Here is a 17,092-nt window from a genome sequence, read left to right as displayed (position 1 = left end):
GCACGATATCGCTTAGTAAGCATGTACACAATCAGCTCCATTCCAGAATATCAGACGGTCAACAACACAGATCCTTGTCCAATTCAGCTCCAGCCATGTCTCGATCCAGATTGCAGACGCGGAGGAAGCTCTGGACATGGAAGCCCGTGCGGAGTGTCCCACGGAAAAGCGCATGGACCGTTGTTTTGACCGTGGCGAATTGTCCGCCGCCTCGCCAGAGCAACCGGGCAAAAGGAACTTGCGCTTGGCCTCTGCGCCAGCACGGCGAGCTGCCTCGATGAAGTCATTTGACTCCTGGTCGACTCCTGGTTGCTCTTAAATCAAGCTTGTCCTTTGTTCTTGAAGCCAGTCGAGCTGGTGGTTGATGACTTGTTGAGTGTAGCTTTTTACGATTGTTTGCTCTATACATACTGCACGTTGGCTATCCACCTGCGGGGGCCACGCAAACACCCTGAACTACATCCAGCTTGAGGCCCCCATAGCTATAAAGCTATTTACTGCCAGCATGGTGGAATTCATCCCGCCACCCGACCTCCAAACCCTCTTACCGCCGTTCCTGGCGTGCCTGCCCGCCGCCTTTGTCGCGACGAGGCCTCCGCCCGTGCTCTTCCCGCTGCTATCCCCGATCCTGCGGCAGCGGGTACATATCTTCAGCTCCATGGCGACGTCTGCGCCGTCACCCGAGGCGAATTCATGGCTACGGCTGCTCTGCTGGGGCGACGACAAGGCCGACCGCGTGGCCAGCCTGGTCGAGGGCATCGCGTTCGAGCCCCACCCCGCATCCGGCGAGGTGGAGGTTCCCGAGAGTCTGTCTGTGACATACAAGCGGTTGGACGAGGAAACGCTCAAGGCGCAGGTCGCCTTGCCCGAGTACAAGATCGGTGTGCAGTACGTTTGGTGTTCGAGTGATCCGGATGGTGGCGGGAGTGGGTGGAGGATCGCCGAGGTGGTGCCCCGGGAGGGCCCCGCGGACACGGAAGAAGATGAGACATGGTCGGCGTCGATCCAAGAGGCGAACGCGCGGGCACGTGAGCGGGTGATTGACGACGCACTACGGGAGGCGGAAGAGAAGGAGAAGCGAGGCAAGACGACCGGGGCACATGTTGTCGTGGAGAATGTGGACACCACAAAACATGACGACGACGATGATGATGAAGACGCCTACTGGGCTCGATACGACGCCACGCCTGGCCGCACGCCGTCGATCAAGACCCCGGCGCCGCGGGCCCCCGCTACGACGTCGCAGATGCTGTCCGAGGATAATTACTTTGCGCAGTACGCGGGCGTGCAGCCCGTTATGGACAGTCACGACCCTTCCGTGAACCCCGATGGCGCGGGTGAGACGACCCTGAACGGGGACCTGCTCTCCAATCTGATCCGGCAGCACACGCAGGAGCTGCAAGCAAGAGAACAAAACAGCAACGAGTCGCCGCGCGTGGACATGGACCCGTCGCTGAACCACCCGCGCCCGGCATCCACCTCGTCCGGCTCGGACGCGATCGCCAAACTTGAGCAAGAGGCCGAGAACCGGACGGCGTCCGAAGTGGCCATCAAACAGCACATCAGCACCAGCATCAAGAGCTTGTACCGGCTGGCCAAGGCGACGGGCATGGGCCGGGAGGAGTTTCAGAACCTCGTGCGGACGGAAGTGGAGCTTCTGGAATTGGCGGATGATGATTGACGAAGTTACGGTCCGGGGTATTGCATCTGCTTGTCTGATTGTACTGTACATAGTTGCTTGTATTGCTTGTATGGCGTTGAACGGGAGCATTTTTCTAGTCAATCTATTGAGCACTTCAGCCAATAGTAGTTCGAGGACAGGTGGCTTACTCAGCCAATCACTGGCCCCTGATTGGCTGCATGAGCAGCTCTATTATTGTACTCGTAGAAGACACGCAACCATCAACATCACCGCCAGGACGCCCAGCACGACAGTGATTGATTATTACAGCTTCAGTCTTTATTGTCTTTCCTCATTAAACTTCTATTTTTACGATGCTTATTCTTTGATTGTCAGTATATCCCTCAATCAGATGAGCGTCACTAATATCCCGAGTAGCATCGTACTTTTCGAGTCGCTCATTCGATTCCGTCCTTTTTCAATTGAAGCTTGACTTCGTCTTCCGCAATGTCCTCGCCCAGCTCAACGCTCCGCAAGAGGGGCGCCGCGAGGGGTGACAATGCCGAGCCCGCGCCGTCGTCGGCCCCGTCCGCCCCGGACCGCAAGCCAAGCACCACACCACCCTCGGAATGGGACTACTATGTTGGTCTGGCGATTATGACGGTGTTGGCCTTTGTGACGCGGTTCTGGCGCATCAACCATCCGAGCGAGGTGGTCTTTGATGAGGTGCATTTTGGCAAGGTCAGAAACAACCTCCTTTCCAGGAGAGGAGAGAAATGGAAGGGCTGATGGGGAGTAGTTTGCGTCGTACTACCTCCGCCGCACATACTTTTTCGATGTGCATCCGCCGTTTGGAAAGCTGTTGTTTGCGCTGGTCGGCTGGTTCGTGGGCTACGATGGCAGCTTTACGTTTGACAACATCGGGGACTCGTACATCGACCATCAGGTCCCCTACATCGCGTACCGGGCGCTGCCGGCCACGCTCGGCGCGCTGACCGTGCCTGTCGTGTTCCTGATCATGTGGGAATCGGGCTACTCGCTGCCCGCCTGTGTGCTCGCTTCGGGCTTGATGGTGTTTGATAATGCGCATGTCGGCGAGGACCGACTAATCCTGCTCGATGCCTGCCTCGTGCTCAGCATGGCCGCCAGCGTGCTATGCTACGTGCGGTTCTACAAGCTGCGCTACCGCGAGTTCTCGCGCAAGTGGTGGAAGTGGCTGCTGCTGACAGGCATCAGCCTCAGCTGCGTCATCTCCACCAAGTACGTCGGCATCTTCACGTTCCTGACCATTGGCTGCGCGGTGCTGGTGGATCTATGGAATCTGCTAGATGTACGCCGGCCGCGGGGGCCACTGACGCTGCTACAGTTTGGGTATCATTTCGCGGCGCGGGCGCTGTGCTTGATTCTTGTTCCGTTCTTCATTTTCCTGTTTTGGTTCCAGGTGCATTTCAGCGTGCTGACCAAGTCCGGCTCCGGCGACGACTTTATGACACCCGAGTTCCAAGCGACGCTCGAGGAGAACCCATTGACAGCCGCGGCATTAGACATTCACTACTACGATACGATTACTATCCAGCACAAGGATACCAAGGTGTATCTGCATAGCCATCCGGAGCGCTACCCGCTACGGTACGATGACGGCCGTATCTCCAGCCAGGGTCAGCAGGTCACGGGGTATCCGTACAACGACACCAACAACTACTGGCAGATTCTACCGCGAGTGCCGTTCCCGGAGGATGACCGGGAGGGCCACCCAGTGAAGCACGGAGACGTGGTGCAGCTGCGGCATCTTGGCACGGACACGATCCTGCTGACGCACGACGTGGCGTCGCCGCTGTACCCAACGAACGAGGAGTTTACGACGGTATCGCACGAGCTGGCGAACGGCAAGCGCCACAACGACACGCTGTTTGAGATCCGGATCGAGAAGGGCAAGCCCGGCCAGACGACGTTCCGGAGCAAGGCCAGCCTGTTCAAGCTGATCCACGTGCCGACGCGGGTGGCCATGTGGACGCACAAGACGCCGCTGCCGGACTGGGCGTTCGGCCAGGCGGAGGTCAACGGCAACAAGCATTTGGACAAGACGAGCAACCTGTGGTATGTGGACGACATTCCGTCGCTGCCGGCGGACAGCCCGCGACGGCAGAAGAAGGAACGCAAAGTGTCGCGCCTGCCGTTCCTGCGCAAGTGGGCGGAGCTGCAGCGGGCCATGTTCTTCCACAACAGCGCGCTGACGGGCGAGCACCCGTACATGAGCGAGCCGTTCCAGTGGCCGTTCTTGCTGCGCGGCGTGAGCTTCTGGACCAAGAGCGAGACGCGCGAGCAGATCTACTTCTTGGGCAATCCGGTTGGGTGGTGGCTGGCCAGCAGTCTGCTGGCCGTGTTTGTGGGTATCATTGGTGCGGACCAGCTGGCGTTGCGTCGAGGGATTGATGCGGTAGAAGAGAGTAGGTCAATCCTCCGTCTGGTTCGGGGATTTTACTGACATGGAGTTTAAAAAGTCTGGGGACCCGGCGCGCGCAGCCGGCTGTACAACAGCACTGGATTCCTGTTTGTCTGCTGGGCAGCGCACTACTTTCCGTTCTGGCTGATGGGCCGCCAGCGGTTCCTTCACCACTACCTCCCGGCGCACCTAGCGTCGACGCTAGTCGCGGCGGCAGTGGTTGAACTGCTCTGCAACGTTGATCCGGTACAACCTCCGTCAACAATCACAGACGACCCAGCGGGCAAGACCAAGACGAAACGTCCCGACCGTTTCATCACGGCCAAAGAGCGTCTCGGCCGCAAATCGTTGACGGTGATGTGGGTGACGACAGGGGTAATCCTAGCGGCGGTGGTGTACGGGTTCCTCCACTACGCACCGCTGACGTACGGTAGTCCCCTGGACGTGGCGGGCGTCAAGGCGCGCAAGTGGTTGAACTATGACTTGCATTTTGCAAAGTGATGACTCGGAGATTCCATCTACTGTATTTTTGATCTTCCTCGGAATTACTAATCAAGCCGTTGTTCTTGATAATCATCCGGTAATCATAACCCAAAGTATAACCGATACTACAAAATCCCCAGCGGAAAAAATATATATAAGCTGTCGAAATGTAGACTCCCTCCAGGAATTCATTCAAAAGACATCAATTGAGCAAAAAAAAAAAGAATACAATAACAATGCATCCCCGCGCTGTCCTTCGCACCGTCCTCGCCAAATCCCAATCCGAAGGCGTCGGTGCCACCGTCCGCCGCAGCATCGGCACCCCGCGTCTTCGGAACCTCTCCCCGTTCCTGATGATGGACCACTTCACCATCCGTCCCGGCGCGGGCTTCCCCGATCATCCACACCGCGGCCAAGAAACCGTCACCTATCTCCTCTCCGGCGCGGGCGTCGACCATGAGGATTTCGCGGGTCATCGCGGCACGATCAAACCGGGGGATCTGCAGTTCATGACCGCGGGCAAAGGGGTGATGCATGCGGAGATGCCCCATATCCCGGAAGGTGTCGAAGAAGGGGACGTGGCCGAGACAACGGGGCTACAGCTGTGGCTCGACCTGCCGAGGGAGTTGAAAAAATGCGAGCCGCGGTATCGGGATCTCCGTGGTGATACCATCCCGGAGGTTCGGCAGGATGATGGGAAAGTCACGGTCAAAGTGGTCTCGGGGGAGTCGCAAGGGGTTCGGTTCCCAGAGGATGCCAGCAAGGAGGTGTTTACGTTGACCCCCATGTGGTTCCTGGACGTGACGGTTCGTCCCGGAGGAACACTCCGGCAGCCCGTACCGGTGGGTTGGACGGTGATTGCGTATATCCTCGAAGGCAAGGTGTCTTTCACCCAGAGCAACGTCGAGGATGATGAGAGCGGTGATCAAGGGCTCGTCCCGGAGTATCATACCGTCGTGTTCAAGACCGAGGGTGACCACATCTATGCCACGGCAAAGGACAAGACGGCACGGTTCGTCCTCCTCGCGGGCCAGCCTCTTGATCAGCCCGTTGTGCAGTACGGTCCCTTCGTGTGCTCCACCGAGGAGGAGATCTATCAGGCCTTGCTCGATTTTCAGACCGCGTCGAATGGGTTTGAGAGGGCCAGGGGGTGGAGGAGTGAAATTGGGAAGAGGATGGCCTACTGAGTTCTAATTGAGAGATGAATTTTGTATATACTGTTCGATTCTATTCATATGTACATATTGCACGCAAACGCAAAAAAAAGAAGGGAAGCAAACAAAGCAAAGCTGCAAATTCCAACGCTGCAAACAGACCCGTAATGTAATGACTAGGTACCTTACGATCAATTTCGTCATGAGAAACCAAAGGGATTCGACGGTGCTAAACAAATCAGCGTTCCATTCTCAAAAGTACATTCAAAAGGGATGGACTTACTCGCTTGCGCTAGATTCGCCCGCAGTCCTGTCGGCTGCGGGGTCAGCTTCCTCGGCTCCTGCTTCACACCAAACCGCACCGGAGGCGGTGGACCCGTCTTCTGCGGCTGCAGTGGCGCGGTGGCCGGCGGCGGGCTCAGTGTACCGCTGCTGGTCGTTCCATTGATGCCCGTCGGCTGCGGCTGCAGCGGTGGAGGTAAGCGACTGTTGATTCCCGTGGCCATCGGTTGCTGCGGCGGCGCAGCAGAGAAACCACCAAATCCTGTCGGCTGCGGTGCCAGCGACGGCATAAACTGCTGCTGAGGCGGCTGCATTTGCAGCTGCGGCTGCGGTTGTCCGAATCCGGTAGGCTGAGGCTGCAACCCTGTCGGCTGCGGCATGAAGCCTGTCGGTTGCGGCTGCAAACCCGTCGGCTGCGGCTGCAGGAATTGTGCCTGCGTTTGCTGGAACCGCTGCGTGTTCAGCTCGCTCAGGCTCTGGCCCGGCGGTGCCAGAGCTGGAGCGTTCGTCGGCATCCCCGTCAGCTGCGGTTGCAGCGGTGGAGGCGCAAACTGGCTCGGCTGCGAGTCCTGCGGTGCTGACAGCGGTCGTTGCGGCGGCGGGGGCAAGAGCGTGCTCTGGGTGACGTTCTGCGGCGGCGCCGGCCACTGGCGTGCCGTTTGCTGCGGGTTCAGCGGTCCCAACTGCGCAAAGAAGCTCGGGTTTGCGCCGGTGGGTTGCGGCTGCTGGACCGGGGCCGGAGCAGGCGCCGCTGCCGTGGTAGCTGCCGTAGTCGCTGCCGCAGTGCTTGCTTGAGCTGGCGCCGACGTTGCCGGCGTCGGTGTCAACGGCGGCTGAAGAAGCGACAGATCTGCCATCGCGCCCGTCAACGTCTTGGCCGGCTCAGTCGTGGCTGCTGTCGACGCCGGCGCCGAAGTTGACGCTGAGGTCGTCTCCGGAGCCGTCGTTGTCGCTGGCCGTTTCACCTCCCAAGCATCATCCTCAAACACCTTGGGCACGGGCTTGTCCGTCGTTGGCGGCTTGTCTGGCTTCTCGTCCGGTTTCTTCTCCGGCTGCTTGTCCTTTGACTCAAACGCCTTTGGATCAACCACATCGCTGGTCTGCACCGAGGGCGTTGGCCGACTCCGGCCGGTGTTATTCCGCAACACACCACCGGGACCTGAGAACAGCCCCCGACCCGATTCCCCGTCGCCAATGACCTCCTCTCCACCAAAGCTGACGTTTCGCCCGCGTGCCTTGTTCCCTGTCCGGCCGAACATGTTGTCCAAATGCCGCATTACCCGGAGAATATCGCCTTCCTTCAAACCCAGTGTCCGCAGAGTATCGGGCGTAATGTCTGGCAGCACAAACTCGTCCATGGAATCCCTGATGAAGTTCTGCGCATACCGTTCGCACTGGTGCGGGCCGACGCCCGCCTTGAGGAAGAAATCGAACCAATCGTACTCGGGCTCCTTCTTCTGCGCTCCAACCTTGGCCTCCTTGTCCTTGTCTCTATCTCGTTCCCGCTCCTTCTCCTTGGCTTGCATGCTCCGGCGCCGAATGTCCGACAGCGGCTTGTCCTCGTCCAGCGACACCCCGGTGAGCCGCTCCACGTACTCCAGATCCTCCACGGACATCTTGGATGTCGGCACAGCGATCTTGACGCCATTCATCTTGTGCAGATGGATTTTGCCGTCATGCAGGCCGAGGAACTCCGCCTCCACCGTGAATGTGCCTGTTCGGTCCGTCCAATTCCTCGTCTTGGCCGGATTCGGTTCTACTAATCGTCAGCAATGCCCCCCGTGATGGAACGGAATGAGGATCCCTACTTGATCTGTTCTTGTCCGACCTTTCGCGCTTATGTTGCTGCGCATGGTTACTCCTGGTCTACATATACTAGAAGAATTAGACGTACCTGCGAGCTATCCACTAGATCCGTGCGGGACTTCCTCGCCGCCTCCCGGGCCAACCGCTCCTCTTCCAGGCGGTTCTGTTCCACATGCGACCGGCCCGCGTTGACACCCTTCATCGACTCGGGCTGGTCAATGATTCCTGTGATCTCGACATAACTGCTGGGCACCACGCCCTCGCGGCCGTTCTTCAGCCGCCGCACCATCCACCAGTCCTCCGACTTGCTGCTGTCCAGGATAATCACCTCGTCGCCGACCGTCACAGTGACCTCGTCGTCGCTCTGTGCCACAAAGTCATATAGGATCTGGCCCCTCTTCTGCACCTTGCCACCACGTCCGGCCGCGATGACTTCCCGCAAGCCTTCCGCCTTGTATGCGCCCGCAATCTCACCCAGCGCCGAAACAATTTCATGCGCCGTGTCCTTGGCGCCGGCATGGAAATCAATGCTCTTGCTGGGCTTCACCAATTCTAAAAACACGTGCTTGCCTTCGATCGAGTAATGCGCCAATTTGTCGGCCGTCCACTCCTGGTATCCGCTGTCGCCCGACCCATCGGGCCAGATGAATATTGTACCCGTCGCAACATTGATACCCAGAGTTGTCGGCATCTTCTTCCGCTTCCCCAAAACCGAAATCATCTCGCTAATATTGTAAATCCGATAACCGGACGGGGAAGCCGGCGAGTGATCGCCCCGATAGCCGGCACGGTTGTACGGCGGCGACTCATGAATTCCACCGTCGGCTTCTCTCGTACGCTGCAGCTGCGGGGGCTCCGGATGGGCTATGCGGGGTGGGGATGGCTTCGGTGGCGGCTCCGGCCGCGTCTCTGGGGAGTCGTCCGGCTGCGACGGCGGGCGGCGTGGTAGAGCCGGCTTGGGGCCTTCGTCCTCCTCTTCAGTCGTAGGCGGCGGCGGCACCGGACGCGCGGTACCATGCGACGAAACCGACCCATGCTGCTTGTGTAGGATGCCAGCGATTGCGGCGGCAGTCGGGCTCTGTACTGCCGCGGATGAGGAGGGTTCCGATGGATGCTGCTCCTCCGGTTCACTCTGCATGGGCCGTTCCGGGAGCGCTGGCGGCGTGGGTTCCGGCGGGGCTTGCGCCGCGGGGGACTGGGTCTGTTCTGACTCTGCTGCTACTGTCGTTGAGGTTGTCGTTGCCGTCGTGGCTGCCGTTGTCGTCGGCGCCGTTGGTGCCGGGGTCGTCGTGGATTCCGGTGTCTTCCCTAATAGCTCGATATAGTTTGAGGGCGCGAACCCAAAGTCCGAATTGACCCCGACCAAGGTCCAGTCGGGATCGGATGTATCGTAGACGACCATCTCTGCATCTTCGGAGAAGGAGACTTCCTCGTCGGTTTGTCGCGTGTAGTCGTAGAGAGCCTTTGCCGTATTGATGGGTTGGGCCTGGAGGTTCAGGGAAGTTTAGCGATCATCCGGTCGCCAAGTACGCCTTTGAGGATGAGGGGAGTACTCACCTCCTGGATGTAGTTGTTCGGGACTAATCCGACGGGCTCCTCCTCCTCGGCGCTGTCGGCCTTCTTCTTCGCCTTCCACCAGTCATCTTCGGTGCTCTTTTCGAGAATATATAGCAGGTCGCCCTCCCGGATCTCGAGCTCGCCGTCGGCCTGCGGCTGATAGTCGTAGACCGCGGTGTAGACGCCGACGAAACCCATGGTGAGTCGACCCTCGGACGGAGGGCAGTTAGCGAGCAGTCAGCGACGGATCAAATGACCGAGAAATCAAATCAAAGAGAAAAACGAAGAAAGAAACAGACTGATAGGGAGACGAAACAGGGGAGCTGGAGAGTTGGGCGGGAGTCCGAGCGGGTTCGGGGTGCGGAGTCCTTGGCAGGCTGGATCTTCTGTCCGTGTTTGGAGATCAGTAAATAGTACAAACAACGGTTCTTTCTTTCATCCGAAAGGAATGTGAAGTGACGAGAGATGCCCGAGTGGAAAATATAGAGAAAAGAGAGAATTGACGGAAGAGGCTCAGGCGGCAGCGCCCAATGCACCAACGCAAACCCAAGCTCCCACTTCGTAATGGATCAATCTGGAGCTGAGCATTAGAAATACGGTTTGCTTTGGCGATTGGGAACTTTCAAACAACTGAACAGCTCTTGCGAGTTGCCATACATCATACCGAACCGGACGCTACCTACAGTACTCTGTGAATGATGCTGTATGCCAGAATTCTAAATATACAGAAAAAAATATCACAAAATAACTTGTCCTATACCGTAACTCATAATCCAGAATAACCCATAGTACGAAAGTGGACTCCCATACTCACAGTTCATCCTTGAACTCTTGCTCCTCGTCGTCCTCATTCCCCTGCGTGTGCTCAGCGGATTCCAGAGTCTCTGCCTCATCCGCATCGACAATCGCCCGGAACCCACGCTCCCCATTTGTCTCGACCACCCCCAGCTTCCAGTCTTTGCCGTTGGTGAACTCGTCCAGCTGCTTCTTGAACTCCTCGACCTCGCGGGCGTCGAGCCCGAGCCGGTCCAGCTCCGCCTGCGAGAGCCGGGACACCTCGCCGCCCTCACGCTTTGCAACGATCTCGACAAAGTCGTCGCCTGCACGCGCCACGCGGCCCTTTTCGATCTGCCGGCCGTCTGCGCCGACGAGTCGCATTGCGCCGACCTCGACGTCGCCCACATAAACGGGGCGCGATTGGCCGCTCGAGTCCACCAGGGGCGGCGAATCGAGGGGCGTTTCCACCAAGGGATCATCTTGTCTACGGTTCTGGCCGATGCCGTCCGGGTGCACCTCGCGGCATTCAATCTCGCGCACGTGCTCCGGCGGCGGCTGCTGGAACGCCACGTCGTTGCATAGGCGCGGCGTGTAGATGATCATTAGGTACGAACAAATGGACAGTTCCTTGATCCAGCCGATCCGATCCGTGGACTGGGGGTTGCAGTGGAATTGCACCTCGATCTTGCGCTCCTGGCCCGTCAGATCGCACGTAGTGCCCCCGCCAAGCCGCTGCACTAGATACCGCGTCTCACCCTTGGTCTGCAACTCCGTCGCAGGGCCATTCCTGGTCGCCGTCTCCTTGTCGCCGTCGTGGTCGCCATCATGCCGCGACGGGAACTTGCCCAGGATGAATGACATCGACCGGTGATCCTCCACCGGCGGATAGCTCGGCACCCCGGGTCCCGGCGGAAGCGCGTGGAACTGCTTCACCTGCCGGTTGTAGCAGAACGAGTACGACCACCACCCGGACACGTAGTACATGCAGGTCCCTTCCATCTCCTGCAGCAGCTGCAGCCCACGGTCCGTCGCGCGCGCAATCTCGTTCTCGTCTTCGGTCCAGCGGGCGGAGTCCGTGCCATTGGACTTGCGGTCCACCTCCTCGTCTTCGACTCGGGGAATCTTGCAAAGATAGCGCTGGCCATCGAGGATCATGTCCTCGTAGATGAACTCCTCCTTGCCATCCGTACCTCCTTCTTTCCCCGCGTCTAGGGGTTTCTGCTGCGAGGTCCCGGACTGAGCCAAATCCCGGCTCCCCTTCCCCTTCTTCACTCGCTCCTGCTGGGCTTGTATTCGCGCATCCGCGTCCGACGCAAGGATATACTCTTCCGGAAAGACCACGTCAAACTACCAACATCACTTCGAATCAGCCGATCATCCTGGAGAACAACCACCAAAGAATCCCGACGTAACGCACCTGCGGATAAGCCAACACATCATCATTGATACTGAACGGCCGTTTCGTCGCCTGCGCCAGTAGTAGCTCGCTGGGCGGCGCGGCCAACAGCGCGAGCAGCAGCGGCGGGATCCGCATTAGGTAATATCGAACGATCTTCCTCTCAATCAATAGGGAATCGGTCCGTGTTGTGTTCACTGCTTGTCTTCTCCCCGTGCGAGGAACTAGTAGTACAAACTGCGGCGAATAAGAACGGAAATCTTCGCTCAGCCCATGGCGTGCATATCCCGAAGGCTGAAGCGGAGACTCGCAGGGATAAAAAAGCCGCCTGGTCAAATCTGAATGATTCCGTGGACGTGTGTATATGTCCTCATGATGCTGGAGCAACCATCTTGGACAGGCCACGATGGAATAACCTGAGGATAACACTAAATCCTGTGGACCAATCAGACGATGTTCAGCCTCGAAGTATATCTCTCAATAACTCCTCTCACGAGCTATGAGGACACAGATCAAACCTGCAGAGAGTGCATACGGAGTACTCTCAAGGACTCGAATGAGGTTATCAAGAAAATGAATTAACCACCGACCTAACTGACAGTCTCGATCCAAACCGCACAATCACAGCCTGGGCCTGAAAAACCACTGGTAACACAAAAACAATTGGTTAAATGTACAAAAAATCACGATTAGGAGAAAACAAGGAACGAGATTCCATCCCGAACGACAACTTGATCCTTTTTTCGTTCACCTTTTCGCAGCAGCAAGAAAAAAACACAGCGCAAGATCCGTACAACCTGAAAATATCCGCAAGATCGAGAATCTCAAGCACGACACCCATCCGTTCAAGGCAGTAATTCCCATAGATTTAATCCCGACTCAACCTAGAATAATGATAATGATAAAAAGCTCTTTATGCTGCCGCCTCGGACGCTCCGGCTTCAGCTTCCTTGACCTCCTTCTGGTCCTCGGCGGGCGCAGCATCCGGCATGGGCTCCTCACGCTCGGTCTCCTTGGCCTGGGGCTCTGTCTTGTTCTCCGCCGGAGTCTTTTCCTTGTCCTCTTCCCCTTCCTTTTCCTTTTCATCCGCCTCCGCTTTTTCCTTTTCTTCTTCGCCTTCGCCGCCCTCCTTGTGGACCCCGTTGGCCTGCGGCGTCGCCTCCTTCGCTTCCGCCGCCGCTACGTCCGAGTCCAGGAGGTTCTTCCACTTGGCCAGAATGTCCATCGCCCGACGCCGGATGTTGAACTCCTCGTCACGCGGGATCGTGTTCAACCGGATGATGGCCTTGAGAACCTTGCTGATCTTGGTCGACCGGATGATCGACACCTCCAGATTCTCGTAGCCCTCCAGCCGGGCGATGAATCGCGCCATGGCGTCCATCTCCTCTTCTTTGGGCGCCGAGTCGCGGGAGATGAAGCCTTTCTGCAGTTTGTGCCGGATGAAAAGAACTGGAAACGGTCAGAGATGACCTCTACCCAGTCCGAGGGGTGCTAGCACTTACTCTCCTTTTCCCTCCGGGCTCTGGCTTCCTCCGGATCGACTGGCTTAGGAGTCTCCTCCGGAGATTCCCGAGCGGCTTCCTTCTTACCGCCCTTCTTCTTAGCGCTCGCCTTGGATTTCTCTGACGCCGGAGGCTCCTTGGGCGTGGTCAACTTGAGCTTCTGTGTTGTCTTGGGAGTCTTTGGCGGCTGGGATGGTCAGTCACGATCATCGTTAATCGAACTAAAGATGTATGGATTACCTTCTCTTCTTCAGCATCACTCTCCACCTCCTTCTTGCGCTTCTTCGACTTGGACTTCTTGTCCTCCTCCTCCGCCTCGGCCATTTCCACGTCGATGTCGGCCGCGCTCTTGCGCTTCTTCTTTTTCTCCGCTCTGGCTTCCTTCTCCGCCTTTTGCGCAGCCTTGCGCGCCGCTGCGGCTTCACGCTCTTCGGCCTCTTGCTGCACGGCACGCTGGTGCTCAGCCAAAAGGTTCTTGAAGTACTGCAGGTCGTGGTTCTCTGCTGCGATCTTGTATGCGGCGATCAGCTGCTTCTGCTTGCCCTTCTCTGGAATGTTCTTGCACTGCTCAGGATCCAGGGGAGTCAGGTCGGTGTTGGGCATCCACGCACTGTCGCTAATTAGCCCCATCCTACGTAGTTTTCCATTCTCCATAGAATCAAAAAAGATACTCACAATTCGTTGGTCTCCAAGAACATGACGGGGAAGGTCCGGTCGTACACCCGCTTCCCTCCATCTGCGTAGGGCTCCTTGTACGTGCCATCAGCCTGCTTGGTGGTGACGGGACGCGTGCTCAGCAAGCTCTGAGGGAGCATCTCCTCGTCGCAGATGATGGCAGGCCACGGCGGGAAACTCTTCAGGCGCGCCAGGTAGTATTCGCCCGGCTTGGCGTCAAGATGTAGGTTGCGGTGCTTGCGACTCTGTTTCCTCGACCCACCGCCGGTCGACTTGCGCTTCGACTTCGACTTCGGAGCGGGCGTCCCGTTGGCCGCGCCAGCCTCGGGCGCTGCGGCCGACTCATCGGCGGCATCGGGCGCCTGCTCTTCCTCGCCGTCCCCTGTCTTATCAGCTTCCTCGGCGGGTGTCGACTCGGCCTGCTCGGCGGGAGTGCTCTCTGGATTGGGGAGCGCCGGGTCAGTCAAAGGGACAACGCAAGGGAATGCATCGCGTCGGGACGTACCTTCTGGTTTTGTCTCGCTGTCGGCGGCCTTGTCGGCATCGTTGGCCGCGGCGGGCTGCTCAGTCGAGGGTTCTTCGGGCTTCGGGTCCGCGCGGGAATCGCCAGTGTCGGGGGCGACCGCAGGGGCGGCTTGCGACTCTTCGGCCATGATGGTCAATGAGCTCCCTAGAACCAGCAGAGAAGCCCGGAAGATGGAAGAGAGTCAATTCGCGCTGGTTAGGAGTGGAAGGGGAGCAGTGTTGGGCTAGTCTCTGCAAGTTCGGGTTTTGGTGGAGAAAAAAAAGAGGCGCGACAGGAGACTGCGGAGTTTGCAGTGGCGGGTGCTGGGACGCGTCGACGTTCCAGCGAGAATGACGCCAACAAGCAGCAGAGCAGTCTTGATCAGAGAACAAAACGAAAGAAAATTAGAAAATGCAGAAAATCAAGAAAAAATTTGATGAGGTGTGCCCTGGCAGATGGTGCAGCGATGAAGCCGTGCTAAATTCACCACCTCACGGTAGACAGAGCACCATCAAGTACTGTATGCGTCTGATAGCAACGCGCTACGAGATGAATTCACGGGATAATCCCCGGGCAGACCTGGAGAAGATGGGATGGTCAGAAACTGAATGAATCAGGGGGCCAGAAAAAGAAAAAAGAAAAAACTGATCGGCGCTGGAACAGATGGCCAGCCCTCGCACCAACCATCGCCGGCCGACCGATGCGGAAAAACACATAAAAGGCTACAAACCTGTGACTCACAGCGTCTCGAGCGCAGTGCAGGCTCGGGCGGGGATAGAAAATCCAGCGAGCAGCGGAGAGTGTTGGTGGGGAGGAGCGATTCAACGTTGACCGGGAATCGCCAAGATGCTCGACGACCACCCCGTAAGGGGAGAGAATGCAGAGAGAAATCAGATGAGAATGTTTTGATGAAGCCGGACGGGATGCGAGAAGCTGTTGGGGAGATGGGGAATGGGATGGCAGAGCCAAGGCCAGTGGTGGAAAAAGATAAGAAAAAAAAAAAAAAAAGTGGAAAAGATGGAAAGACGAAGATACGAGAATATCGTGAAGAGACCAACAACCAAGGCGGAGAGGATGCAGTGACGAGTGCAACAGGTGGTAGGGCGCCCCAGGGCTGCTCGGGATCGCAATATCCAGCCTCCACGACAGCGCCGGATCTCCGACGGGCCGGATATTTACGGTGATACGAGGGCCTGGTGATCCTGGGATCCTCCCAGCCTCCGAACTGGAGAGATGACTGGTTGACACTTGTATTACATCGTCGTAGTCTGGTATAAGCCTACCATATATACAAGCAAGACATCACAATAGCAGCAGGTGGGGACCAAGTTCAAGATATCACTACCGCACGGTCGATGGAGTCGGCATCGCTCGAGTCATCGCCCGGCTTCGGCAACTCGACCATCGGCCGCACGGGTTTGTGCAAACGCAGGGCCCAGAGGAAGTAGTCTTCCAGGGGCAGAAGGTTCAGCAAGATCCGGTTCGCGTGCCAACCAACAGCGCAGACGAGAGCGCCCGCGACAGCATCGAGGATGAAATGGTTCGCTGTGGCAATGATGGCCGCCAGGATTATCAACGGGTAGGCAACGCCAACAGCCACGCACGCCGAACGGCGCCACGAGGGGAGTGAGATGCGAAGATGTAGACGGGGCACCACAAGGGTTTTAGACCTGCGGTGCTCCCGCGGCAGAGGAATCGTCAGGATAGTAAGACCAATCATGAGCGAATAGCCAAAATGGAGCGAGGGCATCGCCGCTGGATACCGGTCAACACGAGAGGTTTACGGAAGGAAACGGTGAACGTACCATACTGGTTGCAGAAGCGGTTCTGCGTCCAGATGCTGCTGGCGCCGTTCGCGCCGTGGACCGTGTCCACGAAGCCGTAGCTCCGGGACAGGTCACCAACAGGGCCTTCAACGTCCGGATCGCTGAGCAGCCGCGGTGGCATGCAGGGCCACAGAGTGAAGACGATAAACGCCAGCAGATTACAGACCGCCAGGGTCCGTCGGCGCGCAGCATAAAGCGGTGGGCCGGCGGGCGAGCCATGCATCCGGGTTGACAGGAGGTCCCACGAATTGCGCGTCGTCGTGTAGTAGTAGAGCCAGACCAAGAACGCAATGGTCCCAGGAATATGGATGAACGAGTAGATCCAGTTTGTCAACTGCATCAGGCGCGGGCGCTGCAGGAAGAATTCCTGAATGTCTCGCTCAACGAATATCCCCAGGGCTTGCTCGATCCGGATCAGCTGCAACGCATGCTCGCGGGCAACATCGACAGTGTCGCCTTTGAGAGTCAACGCAGTAAACGCGCGCCCAAGTTGGTAGGTCTGCGCACGAGGTTAGGAATCGTCTCGATGCAACGGGGTGATGGCACTGTCTACCCAGTACACCAACGCCCAGTACCAGCATTCCACCAAGAAAGGAAAACGTCGGAGGACACGGCTCAGAAAGCGATGTCGAAAGACGGCGGTGTTCGGTGATCGCACTTCGTATGTCCACCGGCCAAAGCCGATTGTTCGCGTCCGCCAGGCTTGCTTTTCATCCTGGATCAACAACGACGGGGACATGGAACGGCGGTTCACCGATGGGTGTTTGAGCGGAGGGCTCGCTCGGCCGGACTCGAGAAGGTTGGCGTCATCGTTGCCGGGTAGTAGTGCCTCTTCTTCCACAAGGGTATCGGACGAGACTTGTCGCGAGAAGTAGCCTGGTCGTTGCGTGTCCCGGTTGATCCAGGTGCCTCCAAAAAGAAGCACAATGACCACGAGAGGCTCCAGAAACGCTCCTACACCCATGGCTGGCTCTTCAAGACAATAATTCGAAGGAGCCGATGCGTGACGTCCGCGCCCCTTGGTCTTTCAACCTGAAGAATGTATCGATCAAGGGTGGACGGACC

The 17,092-nt window shown here is 57.8% G+C and overlaps 7 protein-coding genes across 7 annotated transcripts; 3 read left to right on the top strand and 4 right to left on the bottom strand.

Moving 5' to 3' along the window:
* Window positions 1-505: 505 nt before the first annotated feature.
* Window positions 506-1,681, top strand: VTN31DRAFT_3643 (uncharacterized protein; the record flags this gene model as incomplete). Its single annotated transcript, XM_069403945.1, has 1 exon — window positions 506-1,681. The coding sequence occupies one exon, from the start codon at window positions 506-508 to the stop codon at window positions 1,679-1,681; it is 1,176 nt and encodes a 391-aa protein (XP_069260968.1).
* Window positions 1,682-2,128: 447 nt separating this feature from the next.
* Window positions 2,129-4,565, top strand: VTN31DRAFT_3642 (uncharacterized protein; the record flags this gene model as incomplete). Its single annotated transcript, XM_069403944.1, has 3 exons — window positions 2,129-2,362; window positions 2,421-4,068; window positions 4,123-4,565. The coding sequence occupies 3 exons, from the start codon at window positions 2,129-2,131 to the stop codon at window positions 4,563-4,565; spliced, it is 2,325 nt and encodes a 774-aa protein (XP_069260967.1).
* A 218-nt stretch (window positions 4,566-4,783) lies between these two features.
* Window positions 4,784-5,734, top strand: VTN31DRAFT_3641 (uncharacterized protein; the record flags this gene model as incomplete). The annotated part of the gene is made up of 1 exon (XM_069403943.1): window positions 4,784-5,734. The coding sequence occupies one exon, from the start codon at window positions 4,784-4,786 to the stop codon at window positions 5,732-5,734; it is 951 nt and encodes a 316-aa protein (XP_069260966.1).
* Window positions 5,735-5,901: 167 nt separating this feature from the next.
* On the bottom strand, window positions 5,902-9,544 carry VTN31DRAFT_3640 (uncharacterized protein; the record flags this gene model as incomplete). The annotated part of the gene is made up of 5 exons (XM_069403942.1): window positions 5,902-5,930; window positions 5,985-7,739; window positions 7,792-7,828; window positions 7,878-9,275; window positions 9,347-9,544. 5 exons carry the CDS (start codon window positions 9,542-9,544, stop codon window positions 5,902-5,904), a joined length of 3,417 nt encoding a protein of 1,138 aa, XP_069260965.1.
* Window positions 9,545-10,156: 612 nt separating this feature from the next.
* On the bottom strand, window positions 10,157-11,657 carry VTN31DRAFT_3639 (uncharacterized protein; the record flags this gene model as incomplete). Its single annotated transcript, XM_069403940.1, has 2 exons — window positions 10,157-11,470; window positions 11,541-11,657. The coding sequence occupies 2 exons, from the start codon at window positions 11,655-11,657 to the stop codon at window positions 10,157-10,159; spliced, it is 1,431 nt and encodes a 476-aa protein (XP_069260964.1).
* Window positions 11,658-12,432: 775 nt separating this feature from the next.
* On the bottom strand, window positions 12,433-14,349 carry VTN31DRAFT_3638 (uncharacterized protein; the record flags this gene model as incomplete). Its single annotated transcript, XM_069403939.1, has 5 exons — window positions 12,433-12,968; window positions 13,022-13,208; window positions 13,262-13,631; window positions 13,697-14,135; window positions 14,202-14,349. 5 exons carry the CDS (start codon window positions 14,347-14,349, stop codon window positions 12,433-12,435), a joined length of 1,680 nt encoding a protein of 559 aa, XP_069260963.1.
* Window positions 14,350-15,531: 1,182 nt separating this feature from the next.
* Window positions 15,532-16,991, bottom strand: VTN31DRAFT_3637 (uncharacterized protein; the record flags this gene model as incomplete). The annotated part of the gene is made up of 3 exons (XM_069403938.1): window positions 15,532-15,956; window positions 16,007-16,526; window positions 16,581-16,991. 3 exons carry the CDS (start codon window positions 16,989-16,991, stop codon window positions 15,532-15,534), a joined length of 1,356 nt encoding a protein of 451 aa, XP_069260962.1.
* Between the last annotated feature and the right edge of the window lie 101 nt (window positions 16,992-17,092).

This window comes from Thermomyces dupontii (assembly GCF_041956625.1).
Source record: "Thermomyces dupontii strain NRRL 2155 unplaced genomic scaffold VTN31scaffold_3, whole genome shotgun sequence".
Lineage (NCBI taxonomy): Eukaryota > Fungi > Ascomycota > Eurotiomycetes > Eurotiales > Trichocomaceae > Thermomyces > Thermomyces dupontii.
Note: the sequence above shows the minus strand (reverse complement) of the source record. Positions and strands in the feature narration are given on the sequence as shown.